This window comes from Pinus tabuliformis, chromosome J (genome assembly GCF_031772625.1).
Source record: "Pinus tabuliformis cultivar Carrire ecotype Pingquan chromosome J, CPIR1, whole genome shotgun sequence".
NCBI classification, from domain to species: domain Eukaryota; kingdom Viridiplantae; phylum Streptophyta; class Pinopsida; order Pinales; family Pinaceae; genus Pinus; species Pinus tabuliformis.
The window spans coordinates 1,234,217,431-1,234,241,995 of NC_142295.1; the positions used below are offsets into that span (position 1 = coordinate 1,234,217,431).

General features: G+C 39.8%; 1 protein-coding gene across 1 annotated transcript; it reads left to right on the forward strand.

The window, feature by feature from the left end:
- The first annotated feature begins 17,738 nt into the window (after positions 1 to 17,738).
- On the forward strand, positions 17,739 to 18,332 carry LOC149231618 (putative L-type lectin-domain containing receptor kinase S.7). The gene has a single exon (XM_089381696.1). It carries the CDS (start codon positions 17,739 to 17,741, stop codon positions 18,330 to 18,332), a length of 594 nt encoding a protein of 197 aa, XP_089237822.1.
- The last annotated feature ends 6,233 nt before the right edge of the window (positions 18,333 to 24,565 follow it).

Below are 24,565 nucleotides of genomic sequence, written 5' to 3' on the forward strand. Positions count from 1 at the left end.
ATAAATTTTGGTTTTTGTAATCCTCATTTGACATAATGCAAAGTGCCTAACTTCCATATTTATATATGTGTGTGTGTGTATGTTAAATAGTATATTTCAATATCAACATTATATATATATATATATATATATATATATATATATATATATATATATATATATATATATAAATATATATATATGTTCTCTATAAATAAAATATTTTAATAACCATATAGAGTTGGAGTGATATAAATTAAATGGTTCGTAAATTCCTATGGGCATGAATCCATAATAAGCATCAAAATATTTATGTCATGATACATCTTATATTGCTAGAATTTAAAAAAATATAAAAATTAGCTAAATTATAATTTTGTTCTAAATCATTATCATCTTATTAATTATAAGCAAGAAATTAGTACATAAATTAAACATATATAGTGTTTAAGAGATCATGTAACATGATTCTTAACCATGGAGACTCACCAATACTTTATCATGGAGATTTTTAATATGTAAAGATGCTTTGTTACAATATCATAGGCCAATATCATAGCTTGTTTATACAACATGCCCAAAAAACAATAACTCATTTCATCCATTGTTCATATGACATTTTTCTAATTAATCAATTTAATTAAAATGACAAAGCTACTTTGAAAATAAATTTCAATTTACCAACCACTTAATCATTATTGATAATTAAATTAAAATTCTAGAATCATTATTGAGGAAAATTTTAAGGGTGAAATTTAGCTAATGGACTATTTTTTTGACATTTTCTGAAAAACATATTCACCCATTTGGTTAAAAATTTGACTATTTTTTACATATATTTGATTAAATGGTTTCACCAAAAATTTATCAATTTCAATAGATAATTACATGTTCTTTATTGAATATTCTTCTACATTCTATATGTATCACTTTTCAAGCTAGAATGGTTGCCTATAATAGTATATAAATAGGAATAATATTTGAATCCTTAAGGAATACCTTGGTCCTATTCCAAAAATGATATGTGTCTCGGCGTTAATATGACTATTCATGACTATTCAAATTTTGTCCCCTTTCAAGGTATATTTTTCAATCATTCTTTTCCAAAATTAAGTGAGGATTCATTGTAATTGCAAGTTCAATGCATGTAGTCTACATAATCCAAGTGCAAAAGGAGATTTTAAAGTCACTAAATCTATTTATGCATTCAAAAATGCAATCTAAACAATGAAAAATTACAATCTCATTTCTCAAAATGCAGATTTGCAATTACTTCAATGCTCAACAGAAAGTTTGTGTGTGTTGCTCAAAACTAAGGAGATGTGTAATTTCTTCCATACTCAATATGTTGTATATATACATCTATGTATGTAAAGAAACAACTAAGATCCATCTTAACCATGCATCTATCCAAAGAAAGATCAAATCTTCTATGATGCAATTTTTTTTTAAATTTTAGATTAATAAAAAATTAACCTTTAATAAATTTAAATTTATTATTTATCTTAATAAATCTAGAAATAAAATGAATCTAAAATAATACTATTTATAACTTTATAACTTATATGTTATATTATGATAATATATCTTATATTATTTAAGATGGGTGATAATACATTATGGTATCTTCATATCCTTGTAGGAGACGTCAAGTTTTAGTCTATCTTTTCTTTTCATGGTATATAAAATATGGTTTTAAATTTAAAATCTCATCGATATATCCATTTCATTGGAAATTGCGTTATGTTTTAGACAATGTTATCTTTGCTTTTCATGGTATACAAAATATGGTTTTAAATTTAAAATCTCATTGATTATCCATTTCATTGGAATTTGGGTTAAGTTTTAGACAATGCTTCTTCACTCAAAAATGGTTTTTCATTGTATATAAAATATGGTTTTAAATTTAAAATCTTATCGATTTATCCATCTGAGTGGAAATTGTGTTAAGTTTTTGACAATGGTTCTTTATGCAAAAAGGATATTTGGAAAAGTTTGAAATTATTTTAAACTTTATATCATTTTGGCGTTGTGAACATTATTCTAGATTCCGGCCCTTGGTTTTGGGAAAAATCAGGCCTATTCATGAAGCCATGGAACCCATCATTCGATCCCTCTACAGCAGTGATAACCTCAGCACCAGTTTGGGTGAGATTGCCAAGCCTACCCTTGCATCTCTGGAATCTCTCCTCGCTAAAAGCCATCGGAAATCCAATTGGGAAATTTTACTGCAGGTGCCCAGAAATAGAGGAATATGCCAGAACCACCTATGCACGCATCTATGTGGAAATGGATTTCAGCGCCGGATTCCCAGCTGAAATAAACCTAGCAAGTAAAGACTATGTGTGGAACCAGAAGCTTGATTATGAAAGTGTCCTCTTCAGATGTCGATCGTGCTTTGAGACGGGGCATCTAGCCAAAAATTGCCCAAAAGCCTCTGAGAAAAATTTTGCTAGAAAAAACCACCACAGATCTACATGGTGGGAAGGAGCACAAAAAGAACACTACACTGTCACCAAAGAAGAATATTCTAGAGAAAACTCTGAGTCACAAGAAATCAAGGAAGAAGGAAACAACTCTCAAAGCAAGCAAGGAGAAAGCCCGCCCCAACAAATCAACAGTTATGAGGATTTGAATACCGCAGAAAAGAAATCTTCATTTAACAGCAAAGCAGATCTCCTAAACCAAACTTCTCCGACTATAGATCGCGAAGCTAAGACACCAATGTCCCAAGAACCAGAAGAGATGAAGGAGATGCAGGACAAAGAAAGTTGGAAGACCGTAGAGAAAAGAAAGAAAGCTACAACACCAATCTCGCCAAGAAAGACGAGGAGCCAGACAAGTAAAAATTAAGAAAATTGTAGGTCCGATAGACCAATTTGGTCTCAGTGGACATTAACCATCATCATCATCATCATCATCAAAATCATTTTTAAAAGAAAAAATTTAAATTTAAATTCTAAATATTATTGATTTATTCATTTTTATTTTTATTTTTATTTTATCTTTAAATTAATTTTTTATTATTACTCTAAAATATATGGAAAAAAAAAAAAATCCCGTGAGTTTTCCATATTGAAAGAGATGTTTAAATGACATTTTCCCTTAAGTTTTGGATATTTGAATTTAGATCATTTCATAATGATGGAGTATAAAAAAAATAAATTTAAATTTAAAATATTATTGATTTTTATTTTTTTTTCATTTATCTTTAAATTAATTTCCATTATTCTCTAAGATATATGAAAAAAAATTGCAACATTCTCCATGTTGAAATTGTTAGAAAATCATAAAGGAAAAATATTTTCTCTTCTTGATAATTACTTGTGATATCTTTGAATTCTTACTATTTTTTATGTTTCTTTTTATCTTAGTTCGTCAAGAAATTTCCAAAACCAAAACAAAAAGATTGGGGACACCAGATATAGGCACTTAGTTAGGGCTAAAACCCCTATATAGGGGAAAACCCAGTCAAGATATCTTCCTTTAGTAATTCAAATTGAGATGGACTAAAACCCTAGACCAATAGACCTTCCTCCTCCACCAATTCATCCTTCGAAGATGATATAGTAGTTTCTTCTTATCCAAGAACTTCAATTTAGTAATTCGAATTCCAAGTTGCAGAATTTTGTCCCTTAGCAATATAATTTTGGCTTCCCATTTACTATATATTTTTGGCCCCCTTTCAGTAGATGCACAACTTCACATGTGTGGGAAAGAGAGAGAAATCTTTTACCTTTCATGCTTGAGAGAGACCTTCTTCCTCTACGCTATCCTTCTTTTGCTTCTATTGCAGCGGCTACAACCACCCTCCAATATTTTTCCTTAGCCTGTTTTGGAGCCTCCCTACCAACCTTTCACAATGCTTTGTCTTACTTCGTCAAGTATCAAGCTTTAGTGTTTTCCTTGCATAAAGACAACCTGATGATCACAGTCAATCCATTCCACTCACAGGTTGTTCACCCAGACTTGGTCCAGCTGCAGGTTGAGCAGCTTCCCCTTGAAAGTTGCACATTTCTATAGGGCAACCAACCTTCCGTCCAGAAATTGTGCAATCCTCTTAGGTAGACTGCTGGGCTCTAGGTTGCGCAATACTGCCAGCTAACACTCCCAGCAGGATTAGCGCAAATTTCCCCAAGAGGGCTGCTCAGCCCAGGATTTGCAAAAATCTGGGCAGTAGTCAGCTACTCTGCCCAGAAATTGCGCAATCCTCCTGGGCAGTCAGCCCAATTCCCAGCCATGAATGTGCATTTTTCCCAAGCAGTTGAGCAACTGCATGGATGAATGGTCCAGTTAACCAGTTCCATCTGGGACCAAGGGGACTTGACTTGCATGCATGCATGAATTGCTCTTCCTGGAATAGCAAGAGACAACATGCAAAAGACATCCCATGATTCAGGGAGCTATTTTTAGCAGCTGGGGGTTACATGAAAATTTGTTTTATACGTTTCCCTCCAAGTGTCGCTTTTTCTTATATTTGTGGCATGCGCGTCATGAGACCAAACTTATTTATTCAACACACATTCATTCACATTGATCTTGGAGCTCTGACATCCCACAATACATCCAAGACTGTTTGACACATCCAACTTAGTTATTCATGGGTAAGTGGCCTCAACTTGTCTTTTTCAGCATTTCTATCACTTTTTGTGTATTCTATTGTGTGATTGTTGTTTTCTTGATTTCTTTGAATGATTGTTGTTGTTTACATGTATACTAGATTTTTCTAACTCTATTTCATTTTTTATTGCTATCTCACTGTTGTCTCATGCATGAAACTGTTTTGAACGGACATTCGCCGAACTGAAGAACTCCCTCACCCACATGCATGTTGATATGTTTGATGAATCTTTCATTCATGTTTTTCATGCACTATCAATCACTTCTGCTATCACTTAGAGTCACCATGCATGCACTGTCTTAGTTGCTTTCAGTTGCCCGTCAGCAAGTCAGGGCAACCTTGGTTTGGGCTCTACCTTCACCAAGGCTGCATTGCACAATCTGGGGGAGGAAGGCTCACCTTCCTCTCTAGAAATGTGCATTACTACCCATCATTGGCCTCTAGGATTGTTTTCTGCATTTCGGGAGGACAGTGACTGCTTGGCCCAAGAAATTGCACAAATCTGTCCTTGGGCCTGCAGTCCTTCCTAGGTTGAATTGTGCATTGTGCAATCCCAACAGGCAGCTGCCTGACTGGAATTTTGCAGATCTAGTAGCTAGTCCTACCTCCCAGAGAACCCAGACTGTGTTTTGTGCAGATCTGGCAGCAAGTCACCTAGCCTACTAGTAAAATTTGCATAATCTTGCTCATTAGTTACCCAAGTATGTGTTGTTTCCTTCCCTGGATTTGCTTTGTTTCCACTGACATATTTCTTGCCATGCATGCTGTTTGTTTCTAGATCTTTCAGGTGTTCATCTGTCTCAATTGATTCCAAGAGAGCAGGAGCACAGGACACTAATGGAGTTGCAGCTGGAGCATCAATTGAGCAGGTGTTCTCTAGTCTGCCGATCTATGAAGATACGAAGTTGTATCTAGACAAGGACATCAAACTGAAGTGGCAAGAGGTTAATAAAACATTTGTAGACACTTTTGGGGAAGACCTCGAAGACCGTCAGGCGTACTTGAACATTCATGAGTCCGGATTGTATTGGATTGCACACAGATACCCCAAGTTCTCATGCGCGGACATGATTCATTGGAACGTTTCTCACATTGATCCCGAGACAATGACCTTGAGCAGTGTGAGTGGGACGAAGCTTGCAACCTTCTGGGCATAAGATTGTGATGAGATGTATCAGATGTCAGAGCCCGTGACTATCATGAGTCCTCCATTTAGCTTTCCCAGTAGTAGATCTAACTCCAGAGACATTCTGAAGGATTGGGTGAAGGAGCCAACTCGTTTCAGGATTACACCCAACCATATCTACAAGACAAAGAAGTTGAGGAAGGAATACCAATACTTGGTCATACTCGCATGTCAACTAAGTGGCCAAGCAAGCACTGCAACCTTTCCTCAGAGTTGGATGATTGCATTGGACCAACTGGCTAGAGAAGGAAGACCATGCAACTACTCCGACATACTGGCTCATCAGCTGAAGGAACAAGTCACGAAGGCTTGACAGTCACCCGAGGGTATGCATGCAGAGATTTACATGTCTGCTTACATCCTAGATGCAGTCTGTGCCCGACATGAGTTCCTGGGCTTGGAGTGGGCATGGTCACCGGTGGAGATTGTTGTGAACACATATTTTCAAGTTGTTGTCCAAATGTAGCTTCAGAAGAGTAATCATATGGAAATTCGACCATTTTTTCACCCCAGTATTCAATATGATATTCGAATAGGATCCACCCTGCATGTCAAAGGAAGCAATGGAGGCATTGTTAGGCATTGCAGATTGGTATGCCTCACCGTCTGACACTTCCATATGAATGTTTACTGTAGAGAAGCCTCCGCATGTTCTTCGAAATTTTTCCTTAGACGTACTTGTCATGCAATAAGTAGCGTATCACATCTTAGTAGGATTTACAACTAGACTACAGCGGAAGGAGAAGGCACCTTGGCCCACTCTTCCATTGTAGATTGGGTTATATGAGATCCAGAGTATCAAGCGAGTGTATGTCGAAGCAGAACAGATGAAAAAGTACCAATTCGACCTCTGAAACTTCAACCCTATGACCAACATTGCATCGTGAAGGATCACTGCATGAGAGTTCAGTTCAACTAGATCCATGGGACATTTCATTGGGCCGAGGAAGACTCATGGAGGTATTGCTACAATTCCTTCGGACCCAATGAAGAAGTCGGCTTCGCCGTAGAGTGGTTAGAAAAGCAGCATCACAGAGAGCACTAGCAGTAGTAGCAGCAACAGAGGCAACAGATCCAAGCATACCTGTGTGTGACAAATGGAAGAGGAAGATTGTCGACCGCATGGAGGAGGAGCAAAGCTGCAAGTTTCGAGCAGATCCACTCATAGAACAAGCAACTATGGCTGTTTAAGTAAAGAGGGAGCAATGCAATAGGCGCATCGCGCGAAGGAGGAGGATAAGAAGAGAATGGAAGAAGAAGAGAAGGAGTTACATGAGCTGAGGGAGAAACTCCGAAAAGAAGAAGAGTTGCGCCAATAGGAGAAAGAAGTGTAGTAGAAGCAGATACAATAGGGGACGCATCATGTACAGATAGACGAAGTAGCACCCGTAAAAGTAGTTGATTCATCTGAACAACTAGCATTAGGCGAACAGGGTGAACCATCACAGGGGCAAGACTTTTCTCATGAGATAGAACAAGTGCTTGAACAGTTGGATGTAGACATGCAGCAACAGGAGTTGGAACAGGACACCAACCTCATGCCTCTCCACAAAGAGTTCGTCTCACCCGCTTCAATGCATCCAGAAGATGGGCAAGTCTTGAACGACCATGGAGGCACTGAGATCCTTGGTGGTCAGCGAGAACTAGAGGCACACAACATCTCCTTTGACGAATATCATCACAGGGTTGTGCATTCTCACAAATTACCGACTCTAGGGGACAAAACATCTCCTGCACAAGTTGAAGAACAAGTGATCGTAACTAATGTGCACAAGCATCCAACTACTTTGGCCAATTCAACTAGAGTGTATGCTGAAGCCACTAGCTCAAGTGTTCGTTTCCTCATAGCTGAGAATGAGTGAATGGCGAAGGAACTACAGGTGGCCAAGAAAGGAGAAGACTTAATGACAATGTCTGCATGAGATGGACTGAAGAAGGCAATACTAGATGAAGTATTGTCCCTTGACACAGTTATGTGAGCATTGTACTCCAAGTTTGGTACCGTGCACCAAGAAGTTGTCCATCTCCACAAATGGCAGCAGCAATGTGTGAGAAGGGAACACATCTTGAAGAACATACATGTTTTTGTTGATAACATGTAATTATGGATGATGAAGTACAAGGGAGCCGTGCATCACTTACCAAATATGATGAAGGTCAATGCGGTCGAGCTGCAAGCATGTATCTGGAGTCAGATCCGGAACTATGAGGACCTAGCGCAACTCATCACTAGCATATAGGTTTCCCATGCACGAGTATTCAAGAGCATGGATGTTGTGGTGCACACACATGCAATCCCATCACTTGGGACTCTCACCCAGGCAAAGATGAAGAAGCAGGTCCAATAGGAGATTGACTCGTACTTCAACGAGTTGATGCGCACCGCCAACAGCCCAGACTTGCTTATCAATGTAGACGTCATGCACAAGTATGTTGTTTGTCTAGTCACATTGAAGACAATGATGCGCATGCTTTTGGACCAGTTTGATAGAGGAGCTCGAGTAGTGTACTCGGATGCTATGGAGGCAAGGTTCAGGTTTCAGACAGATGTCACAACAAAACACACAGACACTATCAAGGAATACCAATATTGGCATCAATATGTCACTATTGATCAGTGTGAGGATGTTGAGCAGTTGGACTTCTATAGTTGTCTAAATCAGAATGATGTCCAGTTTGGCTTGTTCAAGCCATTGTTCACATAGGTACATGTGCATTGTAATGTTGAGTCATGTCAAGTGTAAGTCAAGTCTTAATAGTGGATGTAACATTCATAGAGTAGGTGAAGAGTCATGAGGGTAGTTGAATAGTCATAAAGGGGAATGTGAAGGGTCACCCCACCGTTTGTTATAAATAGTCCCTCATAACTCATTTTATAGGATTTTAGTCAGCCAACCTTGACTACCTTGAAGAAAGCTTGGACAATATTGTAACGCACCTTGTATTCTCCACTGCACGGAGCTAGTACATCTCTTTGGAGGAGCAAGTGGATGTGGCTGTAATGTTTCACTTATGGGGCTAACAGGTTTACATGGATCTATTTAACTTACACTTCTTTATATAATAAGAGCGAACACATTTTCATGCATATGTTTTTATTGTAGTTGGACTGTTATGGTTGCCTTAATGATATATGTTGTTTAACTTAAGTATTTGTGTATTAATTGATTTGTAAGAAATTATAATAATCTTGTTGCAAATGTGTTGTTGGTTTAACCATCACTTTGGATTGTCGACTGCTCTGCTTTCCAGCTTGTGATGCATCTTCGCTCGTGTGTTCCCTTCCCAGCTGAGTACTAATACAGGTTGTCAAGGGGCACACTCATCCCACCCCTTTGTGTTAGAACCTCTCATGCACCTTCCTTGACTCACTGCAGCGGTCACACCCTTGCTACTAACAGAGTTATCTTACTTGCCTCTATGTGATATCGCAGTCAAGGCATTACTTTATGACCTATTGCTAGTACTCCTACACCAAACGGTCTAAGGTCTAATTAGGACTTCTTATCGGGGAGATCCCCTTGACATGTTGGTGGGTCCAACATTGTCAACAACTTCCTTCTTGAATTTCACACTTTTTCTAAACCTACAGATCGAACTTGTTGTAAATGAGTAACAAGTGAGGGATGAAAATGAAACGGAAATTGTGACTTAATGGGAACTAATAAACCGAATGTGATACCACAAGACTTATATCCCCGAGGTGACTTCGACAGAGGCTTAATTTTGCCACATATATATATGGGATAAAAATCTTTGAACTTTACCCTTTATGTAATCGCGAGAATGTTGATTAAGATGTCACATAAAATGCTCGTGAAAGAGTTTCTTCCGGTAGCTCAATACTTCACAGTTTTTAAGGCATCTCGAGATGCAAGGGATTGATATCTATTAGAAAGCTCTAGTGGTTCACATGGAATGCTATGTTTTGGTAGAACAGCAAGCATGGTTGCTGATGAAAATTGTTGCGAAGCAGTCCTAAACGTTATAGGATTAGGGTTGACTCTAGGCATGGCATGGTCCCTTTGGAATCATTCAACCGTGTTCTTTGGTAAAGCAAGTGACAAATTCAGGCCATGTATTTGCAACTAGGCTATATCTGGATGTGACTGATGGTAGACTGGCCATGTCAATTCCAGTCCTTGGGTGTGGTTTAATAGTGAGGTGGAGAAGTTTGGCCCCATAGATTTCTTGGCCCAATCTGAGACAGACTATATACTTATACTTTTGAGTATGATTTCCATTGAAATTTACGAATTTATCCTAATTCATCGCACCAGATTTTCTTGTATGGCTGCATCTCAATAATTTCTGTTATTTCTTAAACTTTCCATGGTCAGTATGAATACTTTTGAAAGAAATATCATAATCATATCCCTCTTCCTTTGTAAACTTATACATGAAGAAAAGCTCTCCCTTGGCTCTGCCCATTTTTGTTTGTTTGATTTTGTGGTGCTATAATTTTCTGTGCTTTAATTGATGAATACGAACATCCATTATGATTGCTAATAAGTAACCAGCCGCTTTGCTCGACTGTTGTTTCATTCTGTAATCTGATTATCATGGTGCATGCAAAAGGATGATCCAGGTGGATATTGGTGGCCACCTTCCAAGTCCATCTGGACCCCCAACATTGTTCTTCTCAGCATTTTCAGTTTCCTCAATTGTAGCACAACTTACTATTTTTAGCAGTTTTTCGGGTCCTGAACTTCCGGAGCCGTTTTGAGGCCCTAAACGACGTTTTTTTGAGGAATCCGGGTGCAACATGGGGAATGGACCAATGTTGCCCATTCGAACAATGATAGTGCTTGGATAGATCTTTCTAACGAGCTATTGTATGCGTCAAACGAAGATTGTATGCCAAAGTTACGACCCCGAGAAGTTGATGTACCAACTTACCCCAAACGGGGCCCCATAGTTTGGCGTTTCATCTTCTAGGGTTAGGTTTTGGAATGTTAAGGGTTTTTCCACTATTTCTCAAAAATAAATAGCCCTTCAAGCCTCATTGTAAGACAGTTCAGAGGCATGTAGCCATCACATCTCTTCTCAGAGATAAGCTACCACCGCCCTAGCTGGTTTATTTCCATTTCTGGTTGTAAGCATATTTCAGTATTTTCCATTAATGAAATGAAGTATTATTTCCGCTACATCTTTGTGTATATGGTTATTTCTATAATTTGTTGCGTTCCTATTTAAATCCGGATTAGTGGTATCAGAGCGGTCTGCTTTTTCTCTGTTTTTCTTTGCATGTCCCCAACAAGGTTCGGATATAAGGAGTTAGGGCTTGAACTGGTTGAACCTTTGCAAGACCAGCCTCGCAAATCCCGACGGCCTCCCATGGCGGATGAGAAGAAAGACGAGGGGGCAGGAGATCCCATCAAAATCTTGCTCGAAGAAGCCCTCGAGCAACAACGGAACGCGATGATGGACAACTTTGCCCAGATCCTTCAGCGGCTACCCAGAAGCAACGCATCGGCTTCCAGCAGCTACTCTGGAAACGCCACACCCTTTAAGGTACAAGTTAATTTTGAAATCCCCATATTCAAGGGTCAAATAGACACAGATGCCGTAGATAAATGGTTAAATCTGCTAGAGAGTTATTTTTATGTTCATGAATTTTCGAGTCGGGAAAAGATTGTTTTTTCTCTTCTCAAAGCAGCCCCCCACGTCAAGGACTGGTGGGAAACCTACTGTGAGCAGAAGGATGAAAGTACTGGCTCACTATTTTCAGCCGTACCCACCTAGGATTCGTTCCGGGATGCCATCAAGGAGCAGTACTACCCTGTTGGAAGCTATGAGGATGAATACATAAAGTGGACCACGATGCGGCAGGGAAGGGACCAAGACGTGCCGGAGTTCACCAATCTTTTCCATACCCTTCGCACAAAGTTGGGTATCAAGGATTCGGAGCAACATTTGATACTCAAATACTGTGGCTGCCTGCATAAGTACATCCAAGAAGAAATACAATTCCTAAACATCTCCTCGCTCGGCGCAGCATACCGATATGCCGTCAAGGTCGAGCAGAAGTTTAAATAAAAGAAGCGAGACTTTGGATCTGCGAATCCAAAGCAGGGGAAAGGTGCCCCTAAACCACAGAACAAAGGACAAAGCCAAGGCGGGACAGCCCAAGACAACCAGCCAAAGTTGCAAGCAAAGAACAGCGCCACGAAGCTGAGAAAGGACACTGGAAAATGGTGCGAGTTCCATAAGAGCTCCACTCACAACACAAGTGAGTGTCAGGCCAAGCAGTCACTGGTGGCTGAGCTAAAGGTTTCAGAATCAGATGCATGTTCCGACTCTGAGTCAGAACCCGATAAGGGGAATGAAAAAGGGAAGTAGATCATTGATGCGAATCCCAGCGCCACTGTTGCTACCGCAAAGATCCAGAAAAATGAACCCGAAGATCCAGAGGAGGAGGAGCGTCTCTTCCACTCCCATATGTGGGTAAAGGGCTCCCCGATACAGTTCATTGTTGATAGCAGGAGTCAAAAGAACCTCATTTCGGCAGAGGTCGTGAAGCGGTTGGGCTTGCCGAGCACAGCACATCCACAACCATACACCATTGGGTGGCTTCACCAAGGACGAGATCTTCACGTGAGCCAACAATGTCGCCTTCCATACAACATCAAGCCCTTCACGGATGAGGTATTGTGTGACATTGCTCCCCTTGAAGTTTGTGATGTATTACTAGGACAACCATACTTGTGGAAGCGACATGCTGTGTATGAATCAAGGCCCCGCGCTGTTATTATTACATTGGGGAATAAGTTGTACAGGATACCAGAGGTAGCACCACCTACCGCCATCTCTTTGATTACTGCAAAACAATGCGGTAAGATCATTTCCAAAACCAGGAAATTTGTTTTCCTGATGATACGCCCTCAAGGAAAGAAGAAGACAGTGGCCGTGGCCTCCAGACGGGGTCCCTCTGCACGACAACTACAGATGGACAAGATTGTGGAGGAGTACGAGGACATCTTCACCTCCCCGGCAGGGGTTCCTCTGCACTGTCAAGTCAAGCACTCCATCGATCTGACCCCAGGTGCGCCGCTACCCAATGGACCAATTTATCGGCGCTCCGTTCTGGAGAACGATGAAATCAAGAGGCAGATTCAGGAGCTCCTGCAGAAAGGTCACATCCATCCGAGTTCATCGCCCTGTGGGAGCCCGATCGTGTTGGTACAGAAGAAGGATGGGACGTGGAGACTCTGTATTGACAATCGGGTGCTGAACAAGATCACTGTCCGTAATAGGTACCCGATCCCACGGATTGATGACCTCCTAGACCAACTAAAGGGGGCGAAATATTTCAGCAAGATCGATCTGAAGTCAGGATATCACCAGGTACCAATCGAACCCTCTGATGTGTGGAAGACTGCCTTCAAATCCAAGGAGGGCCTCTTCGAATGGTTGGTTATGCCTTTCGGATTGACGAATGCTCCTGCAACCTTCATGAGGCTAATGGATGACATCTTGCGGCCATTCACCAACTCCTTTGTGGTAGTATACTTGGATGACATTCTGATCTTCAGCCAAAGTTGGGAAGAGCACCTCCACCACATCCGACAGGTTCTCCAAACACTGTGGCAACACAAGCTATGTGCCAATTTGGAGAAATGCAATTTTGGCATGACCCAGGTTCAGTATCTGGGATACATCATTGATGAACAGGGGGTGCATGTCGATCCAGCCAAGATCCAAGTCATTCGGGATTGGCCCTCTCCAACCACTCTAACAGAGCTCCGCAACTTTCTAGGTCTTGCCAACTTTTACCGCAGGTTTGTGTTGGGGTTTTCTCATATTTCTTGGCCCTTGAGTCGAGTCACCAAGGGAGGGGCAAAAGCAAAATTATTTTGGTTTGAATCTCAACAGAAGGCATTCATGGAGTTGAAGGATCGCCTCTGCACGGCACCAGTGCTCGCGTTACTAGATTTACAACAACCATTTGAGGTCGAGACAGATGCCTCTGACTATGCTATTGGCGCAGTCCTTACTCAACATGGACATCCAGTGGCATATCACAGTGAAACACTTTCAGACACAGTCCGGAAGTACCCCACTTATGATAAAGAGATGTATTCCATTGTACAGGCCTGCCGACAATGGAAGCATTACATTTTGGGGAAGGAAACGGTCATCCACACAGACTACCGACCCTTGCAGTTCATACAGACCCAAGGGAAATTACAGAATGATCGCCATCAGAAGTGGTCTACATACCTGCAACAGTTCCACTTGAATATCAAGTATAAGAAGGGCAGCACCAATAATGTGGCAGATTGCCTCAGTCGACCACCGATCATGGCGTTAACCACTGTGCTCAACTCTTGTGGGCACGAGACTTCTGATTGGCCACTTCTCTACAAAAGCGACCCAGAATTTGGCCACACATACCAGACACTCTTGGAGGGTCGACGTGTTCCAGATTTTCACCTTCAGGATGCCCTATTATGCCACCTCGGTCACCTTTGTGTTCCTTCAAGCGAGTGTGCCAAGATGATTTGGGAAGCCCACTACAGTCGGGCTGCTGGGCATTTCGGGGTCGAGAAAACAGTGGCAGTTCTGCAAAATTATTTCTATTGGTCGAATCTTCGACAAGATGTTGGAAGGTACATCAGATCATGTACTGCCTGTGCCATTGCCAAACCGACCATTAAGAAGCACGGCCTCTATACCCCGTTGCCTACCCCAAGTCGACCTTGGGAATCCATCTCCATGGATTACATGTCAGGCCTTCCTTCCACCAAGCATGGAAATGACTGTGTTTTTGTGGTCGTCGACAGGTTCTCGAAGATGGCCATTATGGTGGCCTGCAAGAAGAATATCACAGTAGAAGCCACTGCTAAACTCTTCTTTGAACGAGTGTGGGTGCACTTCGGGATCCCACAGTCTATCATCTCAAATCGGGACAGTCGGTTTCTCAGCACATTTTGGTCCAGTCTCTGGTCAATGCTGGACACCAAACTCACGAAGTCCACAGCCTTCCATCCTCAAACTGATGGCCAAACAGAGGTTGTTAATAGGATGATTGTGCACATTCTGCGCATGTATAACACAAAGCATCCACGCACGTGGGATGAGAGCCTTCCTTATGTTCAGCACAACTACAACCGAGCTCTTCACAGCTCCACTGGCCATAGCCCTTTTCAGGTGGGTTTGGGATTCCAGCCACTATGCCCCATTGATGTGGCCATGCCACTTGCAGCTACTCACATAAATTCAGCTCATGTCCAGTCCGAAACAGATAAGGCCACCAGCTTCATTGAGCGCATCCAACACATTCGCCAGTAGGTCCATGACATTCTTGAGAAATCAAATGCCAAGTACAAGCAGCGACATGATCAACATCGGGTGCCACACAAGTTTCAGGTGGGCGACAAAGTCTGGTTGCATTTGCAAAAGGAACGCCTTACTGGAGCCTATCGGAAATTGAGACCACTCCGATATGGTCCTTACACCATTACTAAGGCTATGGGAGACAATGCATTTGAGCTCAGAATTCCCCCATTCCTTGGCCTGCACCCAGTGTTCAATCTGGACCGCCTTCGGCCATACTTTCCACCATTGCTAGACACATCCGACATTGCAGAACAGCTCAAACCCACAGAATTAAATCCAGATTGCATGGAACAAGCTGCAATTGATCGGCTCATGGACACACAGATCAAGAACACTCACCAACAGAATATCCAACTGTATCGAGTTGTCAAAGTAGGCCAACTCCTTCAGCAAGGCAAGTGTCTCACCAGGGAACAAGTTCAGCAAAAGTTTCCTCATCTCATGGAGGAGCTCAACGCAATGGGGACCATTGCTTCCTAAGGGGGGAGGAATGATCCAGGTGGATATTGGTGGCCACCTGCCAAGTCCACCTGGACCCCCAACATTGTTCTTCTCAGCATTTTCAGTTTCCTCAATTGTAGCACAACTTACTATTTTTAGCAGTTTTTCGGGTCTTGAACTTCCGGAGCTGTTTTGAGTCCCTAAATGACGTTTTTTGGGGAATCCAAGGGCAACATTGGTCCATTCCAACAATGATAGTGCTCGGATAGATCTTTCTAACGAGCTATTGTATGCGTCAAACGGAGATCGTATGCCAAAGTTACGACCCCGGGAAGTTGATGTACCAACTTACCCCAAACGGGGCCCCATAGTTTGGCGTTTCATCTTCTAGGGTTAGGTTTTGGAATGTTAAGGGTTTTTCCACTGTTTCTCAACAATAAATAGGCCTTCGAGCCTCATTGTAAGACAGTTCAGAGGCATGTAGCCATCACATCTCTTCTCAGAGATAAGCTACCACCGCCCTAGCTGGTTTATTTCCATTTCTGGTTGTAAGCATATTTCAGTATTTTCCATTAATGAAATGAAGTATTATTTCTGCTGCATCTTTGTGTATATGGTTATCTCTGTAATTTGTTGCGTTCCTGTTTAAATCCGGATCAAAGGAGGAGCTCTTTGCTTTGGCACTTCTCTTCCCAATCCTGGCTATGGTGTCCCTTGCACAGTCCCATGGAAATACTACGTGAGGTTTTTCTTTCCCGTCATTCGGCAATGACAACAACAATCAGTTGATATACATGGGAAATGCTTCCTATAATTCTTCAGCTGGTTACGTCGATCTCACTCCATCACCGAACACTACATCCGGTGCTTCCCATAAATATTCTGACATGTATAAGTGCATCGGAAGGGTTCTTTACCATGAACCCATCACGCTCCGGTCGGCCACATTTACAACCACCTTCACCATCTTCGTTCAAACAATAACTCTTCCCGACGGGCTAAAGAATTTCAACAGTGACGGTCTGGCCTTCATCATCATCCCCAACGATGGACCCTTTCGCCCAGAGAGCTCTGGAGGATCTCTGGGCTTGTTCAGTTCATCCACAGATGGAAACACAACGAATCAACTAGCCATCGAATTTGACACCTTCAAGAACGAAATCAATCCAGACGACAACCATGTCGGTATAGACATCAAGGGTATAAAATCCAATGCAACCGCCGTTCTCGGTAGAAATGACAATCAATATCAAATCGGGGCGGCCAATAAGGTTTTGAATCCGTTATTATGGCTGGACCAAAACCCTGCAAATATATGCCGCCTATGCAGACTGACCAATTCCCTATTCGTTCATCTTAAACCACACAATAGAGCTATCAAGAACCATTCCGAGGTCAGCGTACCTGGGATTCTTGGATGCAACAAGTAATTCTTTCGAGATTCAGCATATTTTGGGCTGGAATTTCACTTTGGAGATCTTGCCCGACTCGTCTCTGAACATAGCCCACGGAGGATCCACAAGCAAGGGCTTGAAGGTCAGGCTCCTAACCGGTTCCATCATCGTCGTGACTGTACTGTTGGGATTGTCGGCATGGTTCATCGATAGAACTAGAAAACAGAGAGCGAACTCAGGCCGGCTATTCAGCGGGGAGCTAGCGATATTGGAGGACCGAATGATGGCCTCGTCGTACGCTCCTCATCGATTCTCTTACAAATTTCTTTCAACCGCGACAAAGGACTTCAGCGAAACTGAACTTCTTGGAAATGGCGGCTTCGAGAGCGTTTACAGGGGTAGCCTGGAAGGGCCAAATAGGGTGAGGACACTAGTAGCTGTGAAGAGAATCTCTGTCGGGTCAAGACAGGGAGAACAAGAATTTAGGTCGAAGATTATCACCATAGGTCGGCTTCAACACAGGAACCTGGTAGAGTTACAGGGCTGGTGCCACCAATGCATCGAGCTGCTGCTCGTGTATGAATATATGCCCAACGGGAGCCTCGATAGGTTCATCTTCAGGTAGCCAGGGGATAGCCATCAGAATCAGGATCAGCCCCATCTGAATTGGACCCAGAAACACAGAATATTATGTGGGCTGGCTTCAGCATTGTTGTACCTTCACAAAGAATGGGAGCAAAGAGTCGTCCACTGGGACATTAAGCCCAACAATGTTATGCTCGATAGGGAATTCAATGCCCATCTAGGGGACTTCGGCCTTGCTAGGCTGATTGAGCATGATGAAACGAATCCGGCTATCACCACGATGCTGGCGGGGATGCCCGGCTATGTGGCACCAGAGTGCGGGTACACTGTCAAGGCTACTGCAGAGTCTGATGTTTTCAGTTTTGGGGTCATTGTGTTGGAGGTAGCAAGCGGGAGGCGGGTTGTGGATCGAAAGTCGCCATTGTTGGAGGGGAATTTGGTGGATTGGATTTGGGAACATTACCGGGAGGAAACAGTTATCGAGGACATGGATCTGAGATTGGATGGAGATTTTGAGGAAGAACAGATGAAACGAGCATTAACTCTGGGACTTGCCTACTCGCATCGAGATCCCCAGCTGCGTCTGTCAATCAAACAAGCTCTGCAAGTTCTCATAAATCCCAGTGAAAAGATGATGCAACGTCCTCCTTCAAGGCCGTTGGCCATTTATGTAGTTTTGCCATCAAACCAAGGACTTAATTCTCGCCCTCCTACTTCGTATTCAAATGTTTACTCTCGGTTATCTTCTACTGTCTACGCTTGCGGTGGAGGCTCGTCCAACTAGTACTGCCATTAAATTATTCTTTCTCAATCCGTTAGTGAGAGCCGCGCTGGCAGAGGAAGCGTTAGAATGACCTGATTCAAAAGTCAACTAATCAACTCAATTAACCGCTTAATGTAGTAAAATAAATTATTTTTAAATTAAATATGTTATGTTTTGATTTTAATGGAGTTGTTTACAAAGTGGAGGAATTGTTTGAATGGTCAAGTGGTAGGAATCTAGGCAAAAAAAATTCTAAAAATCTTGTAGAAGCAGTGTTTGAATCATATTTTTGATGGTGGAAATGGATTCAACACCATCAAAAACTTATGAGGCACCTAAAATTATGAAATTTGATATCTTTTATTTGAATTTACAAAAACAATAGCTAGAATTCCATAACTTTAAGGCCAAAAAAGCATATTAGTTAGACTACACAGTGAAACAAATTATTTTTAAATTAAATATGTCATTCTTTGATTTGAAAGTGAAAATCCATTCAAATACTTTTCATATTATTCGTAAGATGATGTAGAAAAATATTCTCTTGAAATAAAGTCTTGTCCAATGGTTTATTTAAAAATCAAAATTTCTCAAGCTCAATTCCAATATAGACCATGCCTACAACAGAATAATGTGTAGGGAACTTATTAGGTAGTTTTTTTCATAACATTATTATTATTATTATTATTATTATTATTTAAATTAGTATATTTTGGAAGTACTGAAAAGAAACACCCAAAAATAAGAGGTTAAATTTTGATTATATATAAATGTATTGAATGTGAAATTAACAATTCATTTAAAACAAGCACCTACCACTCAAGTCAAAATTATGCTTAAGAAAATATTATACAAAACATTATAACTCACATTGGTCAATGCTAAACTCACCGTCCCTATTTTGGAAAGAACTATAAATTGAGATGTCTTTCCTAGAATCACTACACAAATATATTCCCATTTTAATCATAAGGAGTTGTATAAATTTTGGTGGGTAGTAACAACTACGAATTCTACACATTTACAATTTTACTCTTACATAAGCTTTGAGGAAAACATAAAGAATGGTGTGAAGTAACTAGTAGTAGTATATTTATTTACATCTTATCCCTATCCATATTTTGTGTAAATACTTGCGGTAATTATGTTATTTACATGAGTATGAACTTGATCCGTAAACTCCATATTAAAAATATGAGATTCTACACTATTACAGTTTTATTTAATTTCTAGATTTGAAAATTAACTGTAATTAGTGCATGCATGTAAAAGTAAATCAAGAAAAAAAGTAGAGAACGAAATATAAAAGTAAATCAAGTAGAAAAGTAGAGAACAACATAATAATCTTCCAGAGAAAACCTAGCTCGAAGGTGAGGTCGCTTCACTCTCTTTCTCTATTTGAAATTATGGTTGTAGATACAAATAAATAATGTATGTGGCCCGTGGGTTGCTACAATGCACATATCCTCTTTGTGTGCTCTACCTCATATCTCTCTTGGCTATCTTTGCTCAACTATGGAACGAAATTCTCTCAAAAGAACGGAATGCCTCGTCCTCCTAGCGGCTGATTATAAGAGAGCTCGATAGCCTACTAGTGGTTAAATTTGACTACATCAACTCTTAACTAAAGTTACAAAATAGACTCTTCTAGAGCCTTTTACGTCACAAACACGTGACTAGCTCATTTTCCATGAATAATGGGGGCTGACGCGGCATCCCCCCAAACTATAGGTGTGAAAACAGGAAGGTCAGCTTCTGAGTGGCATAAATTTTTCTCTATGTGTGTATAATAGCATGAAAAGGTGTTGCACTTTGGCAGTAAAGTTTTACCCCAAACAACGTCATTTGATGCCTCAAAACGCCCCCAATTCGGACCCCGTTTCGCCAAACTGGGTCCCACCGGTAAAAACGTCCTGTGAGATGATTCCTCCACTTTTTCCACTCCAAATGCATCGAAATGGATGACAAACAATATAATGATCCAATTCGAATTAGAACTATTTTCAAGGATTTTATTTTTGATGATTTTCTTGCAAAGATTATGAATAAGAAATCACTACATAACTATATAAAAATAACGCATCATTAATGCAACCATATCCATAAATATGACATATTTGCATGAGCTTATATTATGCAAAGGATGCAATAAGACCTTCAAGTTATTCCTAAAAAATACAATGTTTATTTTCCTTCATATTTCAGGCCTATTTCCCTATTTAATGATATCTAGAAAATCATCTCCAAAGTTATCACAAAATCGGCTAAAACCCATTCTACCCTCACTTATCTCTCCTGGGGAAACTAGTTATGTGGATGGTAGAGAGATTATGGACAACATAATACTAGCCCATGGTAACATTCACTCACTTAATTCTAATAAGTCTCTAGGTATGCTCATCAATCATGATATGTCAAAAGCATTTGACAAATTCATTTGAAAATTTATTTTCCATATGCTGAACTTGTAGAAGGATGGATTCATTAGGTTCTTGCCCTAATTTCCAAAACATTGTTCTCCATCCTAGTTAATGGGTCTCCCTCTCCCACTTTTGTCCCCTCAATGGGTATTAGGTAAGGATATCCCATTCCCCCTCACATATTTCTCTTCGTGGATGAAGGCTTGGGTAGATATATCAACTCAGTCCTATATCTCTACCAACTAAAAGGTCTTCCTCTTGGTTACCATGTTCTCTCTTCTTTGCACAAGTAACTTGTGGGTGATACTCTTCTCTTGGGAATCCCCATTATCGAAGAAGCCAATACCCTTGAAAAATCCTTCAAAACTTCCCTAATTCTTTGAGAACCTCTATTAACATAGAAAAATATAAAATCTTATTTTTAAATACCCTACTAGCTATCCAAATTCACATATATTGTTTTCATGGTTTTCAAAGGAGCTCTCTTTCATCCTAATACTTAGGAACTCCTTTAACTGGAAATCCACATACGCAAAAGGTATGGAAAAATATTCTTCTTATATTTGAAGCTAAACTTTCTTATTGGACATTCATATCACTTAATCTAGTAGGTCACTTAATCTTGCTCAAATATTTCCTTCAATCACTCCCTACCTATCTTCTCTCAATAATGGCATCCCCCAAAACCATTTTAAACAAGGCAAGAAATATTCAGTGGAACTTCCTTTGCGATGGCACCAAAAGAGACCGACACTAGGCTCTAGTTTCATGGGAAAAAATTTATCATTTGAAGAAAGGAGTAGGACTTGGTCTCTGTGATCTATATATACTTAGAAGAGCCTTAAGCACTAAAACCTAGTGGAGATGGATAAAATACCCTTATGCTTTATGGAGAAAAATGTGGAAATGTAAGTATACCTCCAATACCCAGGAATCTCAACTAATCAGAATGACAAGAAACATCAAGCTTTATCATACATGGAATGTTTCCTATAGCACCAAACATATTTTCCAAGAGCATAGTTTTTAGGAAATAAAAAATGGTAACAATGCACTATTTTGGGAGGACTTGTGGCATCAATGCCCAAAATTAGTTCATAATGAATTTCTCTGCTCAACCAAAGACTCCCTTGTCCCCAAAAGCCAAATATTAGTTTAACATTATGAGGAATTGACACCCCCCCACAATTCCCAATGGTACAATTGGAAGTCATGCGAGGAATGAATTAAGCCTCCCTCCCAAAAGGAAAGCACAATTATCAAACAAGTATTAGAAAACATAATAACTGTGGTTCAAGAGGGAAACAATATTCTTTGTTTGAGTTATCATCCTTCAGGAAATTTTTCATTCTCTAAATCTTGTAGTGCTCTCACAAGAAACAATAATGAGGATGATAAAGGAAAATAACATAAAATATGGAATCTCAAGCACTGGCCCAAAATCACTCTTTTTCTGCGACTTCTATTATGGAACAAATCTTTGACATGGTGCAAGCTTCAAAGTCATGGTTTTTAAGGCCCTTAAATCTGTCTTCTTTATTTCTCCAATTCACAAAATTTAAATCATCTTCAGTAGATATAACTTCTTTGTTTCTATGTAGGACCACATTTCTATTCTCTTTTGATAGAATACAAAATAATGTCCTCTTCACTCTACAATTCTAGAGTGGCTTCCCTTTTACTAATCCCAATTTTAATAGAGTATGACAGCTCATCCCAGGATTTATCTTATGGGAGATTTGGAAGGAGCATAATAGAAAAATATTTAAGAATATTAGTGTCTCCATGAATTTTATTTGACAATCTATCCTAATTAAAATAAGGGAAACAATGTATTCTCTACCTTGGTCCTCAAAAGATTGGGAATCTAATCAACTTGAAAAAATCATTCTAACCAAAATGGGTCTCTCCCCTTGTTCCTTATTGTAGAAACCCTCTATCCCCATTTTCTTCCCTTATAACCCTTCCTTATCGAACCCCTTACCCTTCGAAGGAATTCATCAAACTTAAATTTGACTAGGACTCGAAAGAAAATCCAGGACAAGACAGTTATGGTGGAGTTTTTTTTTTAATTATAATGGGAAGATTCTAGATGTTTATGTGGGTGCCACAAGACAAATGTCTCTCAATTTCTATTTTCAAACAATTTCACAAGCTCGTTATTGAAGGAGATTCCAAGGAAATTATCAATATCTTATGTAAAATCTTATGTGCATCAAATCCTTCCAAAATATATTAGAGTTGAAGTTTGCAATCTTGAATAGGTAATGCTACAAAACTCTTGGAAAAAATCACAACTTCCCTCCCCTCTCATGTTTGCAGAGAAGGAAACAGACTAGCTGACAAGCTAGCCAATTTTGGTCTCAGCATAACAAATCATCCCCTTAACTTGGATTAGAGTGAGGATAGTCCAAAATATAATCGAACTCACTATAACTATCTAGCCATGAAGGACCTTCTACCCTAAGTAGGGTGCCCAAGAGTGGGTGTCCCCCTGCCCCCCTGTCTTGATATGATTCCAACTCACATGAAATGGGTTGCAACTCCCACTACACTTAGCACATTTCATGCACACCCGTCACTTCATTGAACATGGCACAAAATCAATGCAAGCTTAATAATCATTTAAATATTGCGACTACACATGGATGTATATGAGGACTCTATAGGAGAATTCTATCAAAGTGATAGAGTTGGAGGAAAAATTGATATAGACCACAAGCTGACCATTATAGCTAGGAGAATATCCAACATCTCCTTCTCCTCAAATGAGGGTAGCGGCTAGTCATTGCAGATGTCTGGTGATTCTTCCTAATAGATGTTATGATTCACTAGTTTTTTTCTTGTAACACTAGCCATCTTGTTTGTCTTATCATGTTGATGTATGGCAAGGCCTAGCACAAGAAACCTATTTTTATAAGTTTCTATGTACAAGATGCTCTAGCTAGATAGGGTCTTAACAACCTCAAGACTCTGAATTGATGTTACTAGTTTGGTTTCCCTTTAGACATATCACTAGCATTTTTTTTGGTTTGTGTAATCCTCATTTGACATAATGCAAGGTGCCTAACTTCAATATATATACATGTTAAATAATATATTTGAATATCAACATCATATATATATATATATATATATATATATAGAGAGAGAGAGAGAGAGAGAGAGAGAGAGAGAGAGAGAGAGAGAGAGATGGATGTTCTCTATAAATTAAATATTTTAATAACCATGTTGAGTTGCAGTCATATAATTTAAATGGCTGGTAAATGCCTATAGGCATGAATCCATAATAAACATCAAAATATTTACTTCATGGTACATCTTACATTGCTAAAATTTAAAAAATCAACTAAATTATAACCTTATTTTAAACCATAATTATATTATTATTTATAAGTAGGAGTCAGTACATAAATTAAACACAAATAGTTTTTAAGAGATCAGGTAACAAGATTTGTAACCATGGAGACTCACCACTACTTTATCATGGATAATTTTAATATTTAAAGATGCGTTGTTACAATATCATGGGTGAGTACCATGGCTTGTTTATATAGCATGTCCAAAAAACAATAACTCATTTATACATTGTTCATATGACATTTTTATAATTAATCAATTTAATTAAAATGACATAGCTACTTTGAAAATAAATGTCAATGTACCACCCACCTAATAATTATTGATAATTAAATTAAAATTCTAGAAGCATTATTCAGGAAAATTTTAGAGGCCAGATTTCGCTGATTGGCTATTTTTTGGACATTTTCTGAAAAAAATATTCACCCATTTGGTTAAAAAAATGCCTATTTTTTTACATATATATGATTAAAT